General features: G+C 42.1%; 1 protein-coding gene across 1 annotated transcript in view; it reads left to right on the forward strand.

The window, feature by feature from the left end:
- The window catches only part of abtb2b (ankyrin repeat and BTB (POZ) domain containing 2b), a 42,542-nt gene that overhangs the window by 9,857 nt on the left and 13,752 nt on the right, over window positions 1–18,933 (forward strand). The window contains exon 2 of the mRNA XM_034686803.1: window positions 16,660–16,809. Coding sequence (XP_034542694.1) covers window positions 16,660–16,809 — 150 coding nt within the window. The remainder of the gene's footprint in view (window positions 1–16,659; window positions 16,810–18,933) is intronic.

Below are 18,933 nucleotides of genomic sequence, written 5' to 3' on the forward strand. Positions count from 1 at the left end.
TTTGGTTTTGTTCCCACTAATCTGGGTTACATCTGTCAATAACTGTGCATGTGTGGGCTCATGTCCTTGTGAGAATGTGTTAAACTTTTGAGCGTTTCTGTGAATTGGTAGGCTGATTTTCTCTTTTTTAGCTACATCTGATGTTTCTTTCTCCGTCTCTGCCTGAGTCTATCTCTGTTGTGTCGGCCATCTGTGTGCCACTGCAGGGTCACAGACATTGCTGGACATGATGCACTCCAGTAATGGTGGCCAAGTTTCCTCTCCAGCTCTGAGATAATCTGCCTATTGAGCATTAGAGGGCTGCAGGGAGAAGATAGACGAGGGAACACGGAAGGGTATGTGGTGGAATTTCACCCTGATGAAAGGATGCGTTGTTTGAGGTTGTTTGGGAAAATGAATTATTCTTCCGTTAAATTTGAGTCAAACAGCTAAATCCTTGTGAAGATGAGACATCTCCATTTAAAGGTGGGGTGAACATATGTGCCCTTCTCTTTGCAAGTACATAATGAGTCCATCAATATGAATTGGCCCATTAGTATCTTATATGACTTTGTGCTGGCAGTGTGTCTCTGTCTCAGCAGAGGAGTGGAGGCTACAGGAAGTCAGTCAGACAGCAGTTAAACAGAACACCCCTCCATGCTTCCCTCACTTCACCTCCTCAAGGAGCGAAACACAGTCTTTTTAAAACGGCTACAATGCAAACATGATCATCAGCTCTTAAAGCCTGACTGTTTAAATCTATGTAAGCCCAGTGGAATTATTTAACATGTTAGGATTAGACTTTTGTTCCCCCCGCATGGCCTGTAGACACAAGTGTGACTAATATAGTCTCTACTGAACAAGCATTGTCATTATGATCCATGTGTTTCACATTAGGTAACAGTCCAAACAGAGCACATACTGTATGCGTCTGCGTGTCAGTGGCCTGGCCTTTTGGTGCTTCGCTTAAAAGGGATTGTAAATGCACTTTAAAAGGCAGCCTGACAACAGTTAAATACATAATGTAAGAGCCAGCTAAACATTCACTCTGACACAGGGCAAGATGGAGGAAGTGGCGGAGCTGGAAAGGTCAACACACCTTTCTTCCATTAAGCGAACATACCAACAATTTTATGCTTTGCCTTAAGAGCCGGATTTTGGCAGGTGACTACATAAGGAGCCTTTCAACAGTCCAGTCAGGTGCTAGAAAGGGGCGTGTCTCTCTGCATGATTGAGTTTAGGGGGGCAGATGTGTCAGGAGTTCAAGACAGGGAAGGGGGAGGGAGCAGGCCCGAGGGGTCTGGGCGTCGTAAATACTGCAACACCCACCAAGCCGGTCAACTGAGAACGGACAAACTGTGGAGTGTAAGCAGCTTTGACACCTTGAGGTGGTTTCATGAAAATATTTTCTAAAAGTTGTATTTGGTTAGTTTCGGCAAAAGAACTGCGGACAAGCCAAAACTAATGCCAGGACTACAAGGGAACATGCACTAGTTCGGAGATAGGAGCCCACACGTGAAAGCACAAGCAGGAGATGTCTTGTCTCTGTCTGTGTGGCTCTGATAACATTGTGGGTCTCTACCGGTGTCTGAATAGACAGAGATAAGACCGACACAGAACAGCACTTGCATGCAAGCACACACAAAAAATCAAGAGTCACTTGAGACAGAGACACAGACTGATAAATCACAAACAAGCAGACAGAGATAGAGAGGAATTTACACTATCGGTGTGCAGTGGCCTTCGCACTGGATGCAGGTGTGACAATCAATGCTTCTTAATGCTCATTAGAATGTCTGTGTGATAACTGCTGTGTGAGAGACAGAGAGAAAAGAGGAAAGAAAACAGCCAAGATCTTTGACATTCATCAGGTCTGGATGAATGGGTATCATCTCCAAACCCATGCTGGGAGAAGCAAACTTCAATGAAGGCCCCTTGTCTTCTTCTGACCCTGCAGAAACCTCCCAAGAGCTCCATCTTTCTCTCTCTTCCCTTGCCTCCTTCCTTCCTTCCCTTCATTCTTCGTTCCATTAGTGATCTTTTATGTTTCTCCCTGAGTTCAGTGCAAGAGTCTTGAAATGCCATCATCTTCTTCTGCAGAGAATGGTGCTAGAAAAAATAAAGGAGAGAGAGACTGATTATAAGAAAGATTGAAATCATATAAATGTTTAGGAAATTGCAATCGGATGAATGTATGCTCTTGTAGGTGTTGAAGGTTGAATGAATCTACCTGACTCATTGTTGGGAGATCCAGACAAAGAGTGGAGCTGAGCGGGAAAGAAAGGCAAAGAGATGACAGAAATTAGGTTCAGTGACAATTTCAGAGAAAAAATATCACAGACCGAGAGATGAACCTGCCCAGCACTTCTTGGCTTAAGTGCACTTCTGCACTGAAGGCTGTAATTACCTTCTGACCAACTTGTGCTGGTAGCTATAGAGCGGTGAGGTCAGCATTTAGCTGGCTTGCACAGTGAGGTCAAGTACTATTCATGCCCAGGCTTGTGCATATCGAGCTGTCACTCTTTAACTCTCTGTTTGGGGTAAGTTTGTTGAGTATGAATGCGTGCAGTCTGAAATTCAAATTAGTGAAAAACTCACCTTCCGTTCACCTCCTGTCTTCCAACTTTCTCTTTCCTTCATTCACTTCTCCTCTTGGCTTTAGTCTGGCTGTGCATCCTGCCAGTTCTCTTTTTGCCGAGGGTCAGCCAGAGACTTTCTGCAAAGAGACAGTGTTGGAGTCAGACTCCTGGGAACCTGAAAACGGCTGGGGAAGGCATCAATTTATTCCATCTCATACAGACACACCAGGGGGCTAAAGCTACATTTTAAAAACACCCAGTAATCCCTGTGTATCATTTTTAGGGGGGATGTTGGCTGCTTGACTCACTCAGGCTTTCAGCAGAGAACTTTAGAAGACTCTTTTTTTTTCTTTTTTTTTAATTTTTCTACTTGAGATACCTTCACTGTCCTGTTGCAGAATTTGTATTACACAAGCTCCCCTCAGACCTTTCCCATCTCCAATATGCTGTGATATATTCTTCCCATGTGCTTCTCAAGAGGCAAAGGTGAGATATAGCTTATTATCACCCTGCAGTTTGTGTAAGCCCATCAGAGACTTCAGGGTTGAAATTGGAGAGTGTGAGTTGTCTCAGGGTGGAGAAAACAATGTGTGTGTGTCCCTTGCTTAAAGCTTTGGGTAGTCAAAACCCAAACTCTGAACACTTGGCAAGCGGTTGAATGAAATATCCCTCGAGCCTCTTTTTCTTTCTGTCTGTCTAGCCATTTGCGGTCACGGGGTTTCCCGAGCGGGCAAAGCAGGGGCTGCTGTTTATCTAGGAATGGCAAAGGAAGTACAGGAACTCAAAGTTTAAGCAAGAATTTTAAAAAAGAGAATTGAGCTGAAAAGAGAGACTTTGTCGAGTGAGAACCTGTCAGGAGGGGGTAGTTGATGAAGATCAGCAGGGCCTGCACACATGCTCAGCCGTCATCATCACGCCTAGACAGACCCTACAGTGGGAAAAGGGAAATGAAAACAGATTTGTCACTCAGTCTGCTGTTTGTACAGGAGCTTGTGCAAGAATAGTTCTCTCCCCTCAATCTGTTACACACAAACATTCCTCTTAAACACTCCCACTCCCGTGCACAGCACTCTCTTGACGGGGTCTCTGCTGGGTAGTCTGGTGTCGCTGGGAAGGGTAGAGGGGTTTGTGTGTTTTTAGTGTGTGTGTGGTCAGGATGTGGCTAGCACCTCTCACTCGTCATGCTAACAACTAACAATACCCATGGTGGTTAGAGGCTGACACTCAGCACATACTACAAGTCTGAGTTGGTGGAGTGTACAACAATCTGGGAACTTTTTTTTTCAGGTCTTCCATTCTCTGATTTTGTTCACAATGTAACACAGTCTCACTCAAGAACGCTGCTTTTCTCCTGATTTATCGCTTTCTTCCTGCCAGACTTGGTTTAATAATTTCTTTTGAGGTTGTATTTGGTGATATACAATGTGGCCAGACTGAAATACATGTGTGTTTGCCAGGGTGTGAGTTACTCTGTGTTAGGAAACACTTCAAATCTGTCTGCTATTATTTAGCCATTGTGGCTTGGGAGCCGTTGTGGGAACTTCATTTGACTTGAATTGACCGGGTCTTCTGAATACTCAGAAGAAAATTTATCAATGCACACATATGAGAGTCATTCAGCTTCTTAAGCAGTTCAAAGGCAAACTGCCTTTAGCTTTTCACAGCTTGAACATCTTTTGGTGCATTGTTTGTTTAAGTGTTTTTTTATAGTTTAAAAAATATGGAGAAGATGAGAAAGACAACAGTCTCTATGGAGGTGCTATCTCCACGACTGCGATCTTTGTCTTTCTTTTTCCATCTGCTGCTCAGAGGAAAGGGCTTCAGTGGGTGGTCCATTGAGACTGCTAGAACAGAAGCCTCTTATAACCTGCAAAACACACACATACTCATATAAAAAAAAACCTATCAAGAGGCCCAAACACACACTGAGACAGACGCATTAAATCCACGTAGATTAAACCTTTCTGAAGTTGCAGAGATGACCTTATAAAGAAATTCAATGACACACACTGAGTCAAGCTTTACTGTAGAAACCTGCAGAGGCAACAGCTGGGAACACACAGCAACAAACACCACCGCTTGTACATATAAACACACACACACACACTCGCCTCCCACAACTTTATTTGTGTTGCTGCCGTGTTCGGGCATAGGAATGTGTGAGCAGGTGCCCCCCATAAGAGAGGTAGCAGCAAACACTCTTCACAATGCATGCATGCATGAGTTGTTTGTATTGTAGTCGCTACATTGTTCACTTTTGTGTGTGAAGGGCAAGACTGCAGCAGTGATGAGTCAGGATGATGTGAAATGATGTAACAATGAGCCAAGTTTTAGTTCTGTTTTCACAACTTACACTCACTTAGCACAAAAGGCTATTAATGTGTTTATCAAACAGGGATAAATTAAGATTCATTCATCAATTTTATTTTGATGTCTCTGGTTAAATTTAGCCAGAGAGCCAAAAAACACACCCATAATCTGACACTTGAACAAGGATGGCCATCCTATTTTTGTCTCCTGTTGTTTATGCAAGTAAGTTTTCTTTTGTTCATCACTTCTTGTGCTATTTGTGTTTTTTTTTTAACTCTCTGTGTAGCTCACTCTCTTGAACAAAGTGTTCTCTCGGGTTCAGAGATAGTAACAAGGCACAATCATGTTTATCAAAGGAAGAGGACGGAGACAGAAGGACGATACCTTTATCAGTCTGAGCAAAAAGACAACATACACGGCTACACATGTCTCCGTCCAACACACTTTACAAAGAGTGTGTTTGTCTATGTTATCTATTGCAGTGGTTAAAATCAGGTTGTGTTCTGCATTTTTTTTTAGCAGTTTAACCCTAACTGGGTCACAGAAAGTCAAGAGGTAAAAAGTGTTCAGTAAAATAAAAAAGGGAGTAGTGAAAAGTTTAAATATCAGCAGGTTTGCGCATTTGTGTTTATTTTCTCACTTGTTGTAACACATCTAGCAGCCTATGCTCTCATTCATTTTGTGGCACGTTGGGGAGGACCTGACCCCCACATCCAGTACTATTGTCACTGTAGGTGTCTAAGTACGTGTGTTTGTGCCTTTGTGAAATGATGACATGCACACAATAAGGCTTTGTCTAACTTTTAGTGTGCCTCATAGTGCTGACCACCACATGGGCTCTTGTTAGCTCATGGACATAGGGGAGGGCGGCATGAATGTGAGCGTGTGACATTGTGTGTGTAAGTGTTGTGAAGATTTTGGGTCAAAAGGGGACATAAATGCATAAGAGGATGGCTCGTTTTTAGCTTTGTGGACCCTCCCTCCTTCTGTGTGTGTGTGTGTGTGTGTGTGTGTGTGTGTGTGTGTGTGTGTGTGTGTGTGTGTGTGTGCGAGAGAGAGAGAGAGAGGGGTGTGTACAGGCTGTGTGTGAGGGTCAGGGGTTGGTTGTAAACCCCTTTGGATGTCAGATGGGTCATACAGCAGGTTGAAAGAGGTGACTGGCCTGGTTAAAGGTAGTTTACTGCCTTTTTCTAAAGAGGTGGACATTCTGACACGCCCTTAAGGTCTCTACCACACCCAGGTCACACACACACACACACACACACCACCACACATGCAGAATATTTAAAGTTACTATCTATGCTCAGCACAGGCCACACATGATTTGTGCTATTGGATGCCTGGTGCATACCAATTTTTTATTCTGTCCTGATATCTGTGTGGTCAGACTGCAGCAGCCACATATATCAGACTGTCATCATGTGTGTCTGAGGTTGGGGGGTCCATTGATTTATAGATTGTGCGTTACTCTCAGACATGTTCCAATAGTGGCATTGATTTCCTAACTAATTGTATGAAATGGTGCTCTACCCACTTTAACCACCCTGTGTTTTGACTGACATGCTTCGCCTCCCTGCATTGACCCCTCACCTCTCTTCTGTCTGTCACAGTGAGGACAGTTGTTGTCAACAGTGGCGTGGACAACAGTTGAGAGAGGCAGATGTAAATGGACCAGCCCCGCTCATTACTGCAGACAAAAGACTGTGGGGCCTTTCTGAACAAAGCTCTGCTCTGTCCAATGTCCACTGCTGTCAAACTCTGCTGAGTCGTGCTGCCTATGAAATGATGCAAACTCATCCTCTATGTTGATCTTCTCTGTGTCAGGTTATAATGGGATGGAATTAGCCTGTGAGTGCAAGCTGTTCTTCCCTAATGCACATGTAATTGGAGCGAGACAGCAGTTGAAACTTTAATGCAACACTGCTTTACAAACAGTTTTCTATCTGCAGAAGTAAATGTAGCCTCCATTGTTTATAGAGCTGACTGTGCAGGATTTGAATCACTTAAACTAAGGCTCTGCAGACAGTAATGGAAGGTAAACTAATGCATTAACTCAAGCAGGTTTGGATTGGCGGTACTTGTATGGACTTAAGTAGTTCCATTCTCTGATTCTGTGTAGAGCCCTCCATTCCCCTCATGGATTTTAGAATAAAATGTAGCTGTTTATAGTTTAACGATTAGGATTATTACATTATATTTGTACAACCCAACTCTATATAAAGTACCGAGCTTTGTCTTGATGAGTTATATAAAATACCAGAATACAACACTGACGGGAGCAAATCTATATCTTGCTTTTGGATATTCAAAGCACATTTTCTTCACATTTACATTGGCGCAGTTTTGCCTGTTAGATTTCTTATCCATAACGAGTATTTCTGAGTTACAGAAAGACTTACACAAACATACTGTACAACACACTTGTATGTCTGTGTGAGTGAACAGCAATTATTGGCTGCCCAGAATGTGGTTTTCCTTTCCTGTCCTCTGGTCTTTTCCACTCTTCTGTGAAACTGCAGCCCAGCAACTTTGGGGTTAGGAGAACTAGCACAGTAGGAGACAGGAGGAAGGGAGTGATTGAGAGATTGAGCGAAGCTCCAGTCCTAATCATAATCCCCCCCCCACCCTTTTTTTCCCCGTTTGACTCACTCACGGAATGTTAATCAGCAGAAAGCTGCTTTAGATTTACAACGGGGAATTTGGATCCAGCGCTTTGAAACGTCAAACTCTTAAGTCTCTGTATCCAAACTGCTTGTTGGGACTGTGAGAACTGTACTGCCTCAGAGCTTCTCAACATGATTTGCCTCCTTGAGCTTTTCAAAGGGAAGTACCTGCCTCTGTCTTTGGACGCTGAGGAAAGGCAAATCATTGTTCCACTATTTCAATCTCCAGGATAATTTAATAAGGGGGATGAGAGAGTTTAAAGGACAGCTCGGAATAGAGTTAGATTCTTAGATAAGTATTTGACGAGTCACAAAATGTGCTTTTATGGATGTTATTCAAGCAGGGGCCGAGGTGATTATGAAACAGCTACATGAGCCTGTGTGCAACATAGAGGCACTGACGTGTCTAATAACCAGGTTATTTCAGTCTCATTCGTGATTTTGAAGGTTTCAGAGTGTAAAGTAATGAGCGAGTGGGCTGACATTAATCTGCATGTATGAGTTATTTCAAGAAATTTCAAAAGGCTAATGTCAGTAAAAGTCTTAGTCACATACAAGTAGAAATCTGAGTATTTTAGGTGGCAACAATGACGATACTAAACTTGCTACTATGAAATGAATGAGTAAATTGGGCTCTGTGTCCTGCTCAGTACAAGAGGATTCATCCTGCCAGCTCACATCTCTGCTTGGATTGGATAGCTTCTCTGTTTTTTAACTTCTCTCTCTGAGTGTTTGAAATGACTTGAGAGAATACCAAAGTTTATAAGTTCAAGTCCAAAACTGCATCATTTCTCAATGAAAGACTCAGCATTTGGCTACCACCAAATGGTCAGAGTTCATGTTTATTTGGCTGGAATGGTAAAGTGATTTTGAACATCAATCACAGCACACACTTTTGAGAAAGTCACATGTTTTAGGCATGTGGTACACTGAAACAAGTGAGACATCCACACAGCCAACTGGCCGGTGAAACTTTAATATTACTGCAGTTTTCTATCATGAAAAGAAAATGAACCTCCAGCTCAGTCTACATAAGAACTGTGTGGCTTTCCTCAATGAGCGTGCTGTCTGCAGTCCAAACTGACTGGCTCTCTGTTCTGTCTCTCTAGAGCGTCCAACTGAGAGAAAATGAGCCGATCACACGGACAGAATGGGAGCAATTAGTGCAAATACACACCAACATACACGCACTTTGACCAATAACACTATGGGCAGCAGGCTGGGCAATGAAGCACAGAGAACGGGATAGAGGACGGCTTGTTCTTGAAGGGGAGGCTTCTTTTTGAAATTAGCAAATAAAACAGGCAGCCTTTGATCTGTGTCGCCTGATGGACAGTCTGGCTTCTAAAAAATGACACAAATGAGAATTGTTCTGCAAAAAAAAGTCTGACATTGTAGTTTGCTCTAGTTTTATTTGTCAAACACTTCACCTCCTGGCAGAGTTTTGGATAATGACATCATCTGAAGAGCAAAAGTGGCTCTTATTATGAGTGGGTGGGTTTGAGGTTAGATGTTTATGTGGTTGTGTTATTGCAGTGTGTAAGTTTTATCCGTCATTGTCGGTCTTAGAGAAAACAAAACCACCCTCCTTATCCAGTATAGTGTGTTTCCAGACTTACTGCTTTACAATACGCCAGAGAAGCTTATAAAATGTAGTCATCCAATAATGGAGCTATAATGTCCCTTTGCTGCACACTAAGTGAAGTGGCGTCACATATGGAAACAAGGAATGTAGGATAAGACTAGATAGCCGCAGGCACCACATTGGGCCTGGAATGCAAAGTATAAAACATGATTTGGGGGAGTAAAGGAGAGGAGAGGGTTGGAGGGTGAAGTCATGTTTAGGGTTAGGGTTAGATGTGTAGGGGAGCTTATGGTGATATTTTTCAGGGCTGTGGGAAACCAAAGCTGTCCTGCCTCACTCCTAATTTGACTTAGTGTGTTTGTAAGGGGTCGGTGGTGGTGGTGGATACGTCATTGCAGATCTCATCCACAGCCATAGCAGTTACATTATGACACTCAGAAAACAGAAGTGGAAACCAAGAAGAGGAAATGTATTCCTATTCCTCCTGGATTCTCTCATAGGACAAAGTAGTGATCTTCTAGCTTTACTACAAAGTGTCCTTTTTATCTGACTAAATATAAACCCACCTGGACTTTATACAAGACGGTATCTGATTTATGTTGGACTTCAACATGGTCTGATGGATATGAGAACCTTGTTTTATAATAAGACAGAAATAGTGTAGGTTTTATATTCCTTAAGCCTTATAGTGTATTATTTGCAATGCTCCAGCACTTATATGCCAGAGTTCCAAAACACAGACAACACTCTCCTTTTGAAGATTCAGCGTACCTCCCATGGAGATCCAGATCTGATCTTTGTGGCTTTGCACTCTGGGATTTAGTAGACATATTTCTAACAATAGACAGATGCAAAGGCCCTACTCCCATCCTGTGGGCAGGGACTCCAGTCCATTCTTTAATATCTTCATTTTATAGTTTCATATCCTAGTTTTATCCATCTTTGTGGTTTCACTTCCTAGAAAACGTCTTTACAAGCCAAAAAGCTCAATGCTCTGTATCAGCAAAAGATCAGACGCATCGAAAACCTTTTTAACTCTGCGAAATATTCCTTCACATCTTCAAATATAGGAACTTTCCTATCTTTCCATCTTGCAGTGATTATTGATGTGTGGGTGTTCTCTCTAAGTGACTCTGGGAAGCCCTCTTTAACACAGCTGATAAGGTTACTTCCTCTTTTAGCTCCAGCTGAGTGCAACCCCTGACCTCTGACCCCTTCCACCCGGGGTCGCCAGAGGTGTCAGGGATATCAACCAGACCCCACGTCTCCTGTCAATCAGAGTCTGTGATTTATCAGGCTGTGACAGGCGTGTCTCTGCTTGTGCATTTGCTTGCGTGCACGTGTCTGCGGTTGTGTGTGAGTAAGTAGGATTCCATTTAAATCAGAGACATCTCAAATCACTCACACAGATGTTCCAGTGAGAGTTCAAGTACACTGTAAGCACTTTCAGCTTATGAATGCTTCTTTTTATGCCCCCCAAATCCACACAGTGTATAAGGGGGTCTTTCAAAATACAAACTACCTAACTTGTCAAATGAATGATTATTTTTATCCCATGTACTAATAGACCTCTTGAAGTTTCTAAATGCCCCTCTGTCTTGCTTGAATTTTGTTTAGATAAAGAACACGATGAGGGTCCGCCAGAGCAAGCAAACTCATGGATATTTTTAACCTTCCATGTTGAAACACTGCCATTAGTGTAGTCAAACAAAGCTTTTCCCTGTGTCTCCACAGAGACCTACACATAAAGTTCATTCATCAATCTCACTGTTGTTCTCTGAGAAACTCAGTGGCTCCAGCAGAAGACCTGTGAGTGGCACTCAGTCGCTAAAAACAGGGAGAAGAATGTGGAGTGAGTGGGTTAGGCTGGATGTGTGAAAAACAGGTGTTTTGAAGCCTTTATGTGTGGAAAACAAGAGGCCCGGCCTGTGAGTGAGCGATCACATCTGGCCCCTGGATTCCACTGACATGAAATGAAGCTCAAGCATGTGTGTGTCTTTTGTTGAGTGAAAGACACACTTATAAAGGAGATTAGATACTGTGGGGGTGATAAATACCGCACCAAATAACAGCCCCGTTAAACACTGTACTATTGTGTGACTGTAAACCCTTCCACACAGGGACAAGTGTAGAACCTCCTGGCCCAGAATCAGAGCTCCTTTTCTGGGCAGGGGAAGTCTCTTTGAAGCCCCCTTTCCTTGAGTCTCTGATCCATCCACCCTGTCATGAATGAAGAGGCTGTTAAAAGAGGCAGGGCAGGTGTCTACTTGTGTGTGTATGTGAGTGTGTGTGTGAGTATGTGTGCATGCCTTGAGTTCACTTGCATGTGTGTGCGAGCCTTTTTCAATTAGCTTACTCAGCAGTCAGCAGGAGCAGAGCTGATCACGTCCTTATGTCTTTCACACACTCTTTTTAAAGTAGACAAAGCAAACACACCCAGACACATAATGGTTCAGGAATGTACTTTAATCAGGACCGAGTAATGAGAAAGAATATGGCAAAAAAATAGTCAAGGTCTGCACCACATCAAAAACTATTTATCACTGCTAGTCTTAATTGAATAACCTTAGAAGAGGTAAAGAATGTTCCGAAGTTTTCTGTCTCTCTGTGAAGGTTGACAATGAAGTGACTTTTTGCAAACTATTGTCAATAAGTATTCTAATAATTCATGTACCATTGAAAGCTTGGCTGAAAAAAAATCCGTTCGAAACACATTCATAACCTGGACTTTTAATCCTTCATTTTTGCACATCTACCTCATGGGACAGGCGCGTAGGAGAGGAGTGAGATGATTACAAAAATTACGAAACTCCTGCACACTGTCCAACTTGCAAAAATGCATTTCACCTGATGAAGGTCTAGGACTGAAACATTTTCAATAAATGTATTTTTTGCAAGGGGGACAGTGTGCAGGAGTATTGTAATTTTTTGACAGTAAGCATTTTTGTCATGGTCTGAATATTTAGAGCTGAAAGTCACACCCTGAAGTGAAATCCAAACACATTCAAAATATTCACTTCAGCAGTTGACATCAGGGGAAGTCTTTTTTCTTTGCCAAATGCTGCACCTAAGCCAAGTGCCAAACACAAAAAGTTAGAATGAAGTAGAACAACCTGTGACGGGACATAATGTGATATCACAAAAGCTACAAAGACAAAAAGTCAAGATATGTAGGTTAAAGTTTGCAGTTTCATCAGCTGTACTATAATTTATTGGCAGCCCAGAGCTCCAATATTAAAACTTGATTTGACAGCAGCATTATAAACGTGTCAATGTGCTGTGGCTTATAAAAGCCCCTAATCGAGAGTGGCAGCCTGCCTGGGAAAAGTTTCAAAAACTTTCAGCCCAACAAAAAGTAGTTATTGAAAGATTCTGACCTTGTTATGGCAGTTTGTCCGACATCATTGTGAGTGATTGCTTGGCTCGGGGAAGATGTAATGGTTTTGAGAGATAGTTTGGATGAGCTTGGGACTGTCACAGGCTCTGTGGTAAGTTTCAGCTGTGATTTGTAGCTTGGATTCCCACATGACATTTGCAGGGTCAACCTCAGAAATGGAACCATAATGACCACAAGAGAATGAATCCCTTGTGCCACTTGTCTTCCCCTGCCTCACCCTCTTTACAGTCTCAGATATTCCTGTCTCCCCCACCCTCCCCATCCTCAACATGACTCATATGCCTTCTACCACTTCTCTCAGCCACTCTTACCCCCTCCTCTTTGTCGTGTCCTCAGCCTCTTCATACCGGAGAAATAATTATTTATAAAGCGCTGGAGCTGCTGGTGCTCATGATGTTAGTGGTGGTGGTGGGGACAGGCTTTGGTTGGCTTACAGACCAACATCAGGCCTAAATGACGCAGGCTGGGGTTCAGTGGTGAGGCATGCAGTAAGGGTGGGACTGTGGGAACTACAGATAGAATGATAGTGTTTGAATATTTGCCACAGCTTTGAAAGAACACTGCAGAATCAATTGGATTTAACTTCTCACCTCTGTGTCTATTTTTAGCTCTACTAAATAAAGACTTGAGCTCATTCTTTGACAGTAAAGAAAAAAATCTTCAGTTAGCGTGCAAAAAGAAAAGTTGTCTAAAAGCTAGATGTTGGCCTACAATGCTCAACAGAAGTAGTCATTTTTATTTTAAGGTGTTCTGTCTCATTGTGCTAGGTTTTTATTTTGAACGATATAATTTATTTTATGCAAATAGGTAAAGCCTGAAGACAGGAATAACGTCAATGTGACGCTTTTGGTGAGTCACACAGAGAGTCGGAGTTCTATGTTAATCCACACATCATTGCTCACACATAGACACACAGTCTCGCACACACCTGCCGGGTGCCGACACATCCTGATTCTTTCACACACGCTCTCCCACATTAATGAGACACAATCTCTCAGAGAGACTCCCACATATCAGGATACATGAGTCTCTCTGACACAAGTGAGAATTTAGCCTTTCCTGAAAGAGGATGTTGCATTTCATATCACACATAACACCCACTGATGTAGTTGTGGTGGCTATGAAACATGGTGGTGTACACAGTGTGGCGTGTTATACAGAACATGAGTAACTGAACATGGTATTGAAAGAAACCTCAGTTAAGTTCAGTGAAAATATAAAGAATGAAGGCTTGAAGAGAGATTCACTCACATAAGAGTTTAAACATGTTTAATCCTTCTAATCTTAAACAACATTTATGTGTGCTAAGTGACATTTTAAAGACTGATTAAGAATGATTTACAACCTGCACAAGCAAAACCCTCATCATAATTACAGAAATACCTGAAGAGCCACATCAAAGATGGCAAACATATTTGATATGCACAGACTGAGTGAGTCTATGTTTGTGCTTGTGTGAGAGGGACGTGTTTTTGCTTGTGTACAGCTAAGTTCTTTGACGTGCATGTTTTTTTGTAGCAGTGGCGCCCTGCTAGAGGCAGCCGTTTCCATTGTGTGTAAACGGGAGTCAGCACATATTATACAAGTCAGATGGTGCAGAGAAAGCTAGAGAGAGAGAGAGAGAGAGAGAGAGAGAGAGAGAGAGAGAGAGAGAGGTGGGGGGGGGGGGGGGGGGGGGGGGTTGGGGTAGAGAGAGAGATGGAGTTACACTTTTTGTATGAGTTTTGATTCCCTTTGGCAGCATAACTCTGCTGGAGTGAGAGAATCTGTAATTCTCAACATATTTTCAGTTGTGGAGCAAAGATTTGGGCCTACGTGACTCTGGATTGACTTTGTTTTTATGAAGTCTGTATATCATGTGTCCTTTTCTTTTCATATTCAGGACATTTGATTTAACAGTGTTTCACAACCGTGGCTTAATTTATGTTCGTGTGCATACACAGCAGACACAACGCTGCAGATTAGACTTTGAAGGCTTCTGTGTGTGAGTGAGTAGCATTGTTCTCCATTAGATAAAACTCTTGCGCTGTCACAAAAAAACTTTCCAGTGTGAAATAAACAAATCGTGTTTACAAGTTCAGGCAGACTTCTCAAGTTGTGCTGCCAAACTCAATCATAACACAAACTACAGACCATATTTGCATAGGCCAGTCTATTCATTATACAAACAGGGCTGATATCTCATCTGCTGCTTCTATTAGAACAAATAATAATCACTGTTGTACTCTGTGTCCATAAGTTGTATTTATATAATAATGAATTCTTTCCATGTGAAAGGCTGGTCTGAAATGGGAATGAATGTTTATCAATTTGGTGCTGAGATTAAATATGCATTCCTTTATATAATGCAGTAAATTAATCAGATATAGTGCACAACAGAAGTTTGTTACCCTGAATTGAAAGCACATCTTCTGGCAACATGTTTCTGCTTTGAGCTCAAAGCATGTTTACAGTAAGAGGATTTGTTTACACTCACAATTTATGTTGAAAAAGGTGTTTCAAGAAAAGGTGTGCATATATATATTGTGTTTGAGTCAGTTGCTCTGTTATATTTAAAGTTCAGTCTGCTCCTGCATCACAGGGTGTTGGCAGACTCCAGAGTTAGATGATGGGATTACTTTTTTTTTTCAACACACATCAGCTATTTTATTTTCAACATCCCTCCCTGATTCCAGTGAGAGGACAGCACTTGCCGGAAGCACATGGGAATGTCATTTCAGGGATGGTAGCCCATATTTTTCCTGTCGGGAGAGTTTAAGATGAGGAGACTTTTTTTTCCCTTAAGCTCTGTAAATAAATCACAAACTTGCACCGATCATCTTTCCATTTCTCTGTTAAATCTTCAATCTACTCCCACTCATGTCCTCTGGTTTGGCAGAGTGCTCACCTCTGATTCTGAAGCCAAAAAAAAGGTTAACTTTGGGGCAGCTAACTGTGTTCACACAGACCAACCAGCCAAACAGTAGCTAACAGCACACGTCCTGTGGAGCAATATGTGGTAATGTAAAAAGCAAAGCTTATGACAGTGTGTGTGAAGCAGAATCAGTTTGTGTTCTGATATTCTCTTCTCGTAACTGTAATCCATTTAGCTTGAAAACAACAAACTCTGGGAGGTTACAGAGCAGGATGACATCTCTGAGTATTTATAAGAAGGATATTATCTTCTCACTGGCAATTAGCCTGACAGCCGGCTGTCATCTAGATAAGAAGAGCAACACTGATGTTTAATATTCATTTAGTCAGTTATCTCATTGCATGGAGGGAGGGTACTGATATTACTTTGAAAGATTGTGCATTTTTATATTACAAACTGTACCAGACATTTCAAAATGACTTCCACCTTATGAGAGATATCTGGGTTGGACTTACTGGCTCTCCAGAGGGTCCATTAAGAGAGGAAATACCACTCGTGCTCCGGACTAACTGTTACACAACAAGACATGACAGTATGTTAGTAGATGAGACAATGCAGAAAACATCAAATAATTATTGTAACTTCATCCTTCATATCAACCATCATATGTTATCATTTTAGGATACTGCTGGCACCGTATTAGATGACACTTTTAACTGTAAAATTTGTACCTAACAGTGTTATTCTCATCCAGAGTTAAGACTTCAGATTCCTCCTTGAAACATTTTCACTGTTTTTGTTAATAAAGAATAATATTGTTTATAAGGGGAGTGAAAAAATCCTCTCTCTTTCATAACAGGTTTTAATGTTTTCTTGATCAGAAGGTCTCTCAGTAGGTCTGAGTTGGGGTTGTTTGAGTTATGGTGCTTACTTTTATCTTGCTCCGTCTTAATGTTCCTTTATATGTGGCCTCAGCCTGCTTCTGATGCCATGTGTGTTTGTTTTGTTTGTATTAGCCTGATGTCACTACGCGCTCTGTTTATTTTCCTGAATGCGTTGAGAGCAAGGCTCACATTCCCTTGTGTGTTTGTTTGCCCTCAGCGTTGTGGGTTACATGTTACCAGAATTACAAATACACTATGTAAATAGCACTAGCAGTTGTTCTGGGACTTCCATGGACAGAGTGGGACAGAGTGTAGATGGATGGTTGCAGAAATCACAGAGGCTTGCCTGCCCACAAACTTGTCATATTAATCATCAGTACCTCTCTCTCTCTGTTTGTGTCTTCGTAGGTGTTTTATCTCTTCCGGCCCATTTCAGTCCCTACACAGAAAACCAGCAGACGTCTGTGGACAGCAGGGAGGATGCCTATGCCCAGCTGGAGCTGAGGACACTGGAACAGTCCCTGTTGGCTACCTGTGTGGGCAGCATTTCTGAACTCAGTGAGTACATGTAGCCCATAATAGTTTGTGATCTGCATCTTTTTAATATTAGCAGATTGTATTTATGTTTTGTGTTTATGATTTCAATTTGTATGAGGTCTTGTAAAAACCATTGAAGTACACAAATGAAGCAATAAAACCTTCTTAAGATTACTGACAATTTATCATTCTGAAAAATTGCAAACAAACTGTTACAACTTTTTTATTACTTGGCACTTTTTAAACACACATCTATAAACAACTTTTACAGCTTTAGAAAACATGGTACCTCCCTCCTGCAAAATAGGACCGTCATTGCAGACAATCCAGTGTCAAGCAGAGATAATAGAGTTATCACTTTCTGTCTTGGGATAAGTCTAGACATGTGCCTCCTTATTGTGAAATCTATCTGAGGCAGGCTCTTCTGTAAAAAGCAGTAGGGATAGTTAATCTAGGTGTGACGCTCTGGAGAGTAAAGTGATAATGATTGTAAAGAGTGATCTGTTATTTCAGATAAAATAGAAGACCTGGATCCTTTCTCATCTCCCCTTTATAGTCACATGTTAATGATTAAAGATGTATGGGTCTTTAGGTTGACTTCTGGGCAGCAGATACATTTTTTTCAGTATGATAGGCACAGAAGAGTGTTAATTGTGCGTTTCACAGGAGCTTCAATCACAAGTCTGTTCCAAAATTTAGGTTTCAGACCCTTAGTCAAGGCTGTTCAACATTTTCTTAATTCTCAGACCATTTTCGTGGATCTGGACTGTTGAAGTGTAAATCTTCCTGGGGCTTTTTTTTTTTTTTTGGTTGGATGGATTTCTTGAAATACTGCCAGTTTTTGATGTCCGTGTCTGTGGACTTAGGTTGGCAAATAGAAAGGAATGCACACACGTATGTACACAGAACTACTGTACTCTACTGTACATATGGTTTGTGTAAATGGTGGAGTGTGAACAGGTCATTAAAAAGTGACAAAAAGGGGAGTGGAGGCATAGAGTTTGGAAAGATGGGAGATTAAGTTTAAGGATTGAGAATATAGTGGTTGAAGAAGGGTTGGGGTGTGTAAAGTTTTGGGGGGAGGCAGCAGGAGCAATGGAAAGGTAAAGAGGTGAAGAGTGAGGTCGTCAGTGTGAGGAGAAAGCAGGGGGGCACGGAGATTCATGTTTGTGAGGCTCGGGGTAGGTTTCCCTCTCCATATGAGCTAACACTCTGCCATTTGTTCCTTCAGCACAAGGCCACGTTCATACACCACCGTCGTTACTGAGGCATTAAGAAAGTGTACACACTCTCAAACACAGACACACTCTTTCTCACTCTCACTCAGTGGTCTCTTTGTGCCACATCTCTCTGGTGGTGTGAAGTTGGGCTGGGCTGGCATCCTTCAGAGTCACTCATGCCTACAAACACACACACATACACACAGAGACATATGTACACAGATACACACACACAACAAAAACTCAGAGGGCTTGGCACTCTGATCTGAGCCCAAGAGACCAGGCGGACATAGGAGCATCTGTACTCAGCTGCTCAGGCCTGCTGGATCTCTAGACTAGGACTTGGCTAGACACACCAACATGGCATACATTAACATGATGGATAACTGATGGCAGCATACTAGGCATTTCAGCTAAATGTCCAAAAAGTGTTGGAAATGAGTGGGAGCAGCAGACTGGCTCTTAAAAGTTGTCTTCTGACACATTTTAAAGTTTCAGTTTTTGCTCCGTGGTGGTCTTCACTGGCTGTGGGAACCCATAATAACAGTTAATTAAAGGAAATATTAAGGTTGTGCTTTGTGCAAAAGCCCCGAAAGTCAATTAGCATCTGGGGTCAGAGAACGTCCTGACTACAACTTTTGTAAACATGTTCATATTGAGTTGACTAACAGAAGAGTCAGCATTTTGTAATTATCCTATTCTTTGAGGCGTTTTATTATCTTGTGCCTCTGACCTAAGAGGCACGTTTTGTTAATATGTATTCATAAAGCAGTCATGTCAAAGTTTATTGGCTCCCGGGCTTCCACAAGGACTCCAATATAAGCGGTAATCTAAGAATGAAGTATTTCATATCCTCCTGACCCCTGCAGCTCACTAGCCTTGGGGCACAATATGGGCTGGAAACGCCAGAGAGAGGCTCTCCATC

Source organism: Notolabrus celidotus, chromosome 6, assembly GCF_009762535.1.
Source record: "Notolabrus celidotus isolate fNotCel1 chromosome 6, fNotCel1.pri, whole genome shotgun sequence".
NCBI lineage: Eukaryota > Metazoa > Chordata > Actinopteri > Labriformes > Labridae > Notolabrus > Notolabrus celidotus.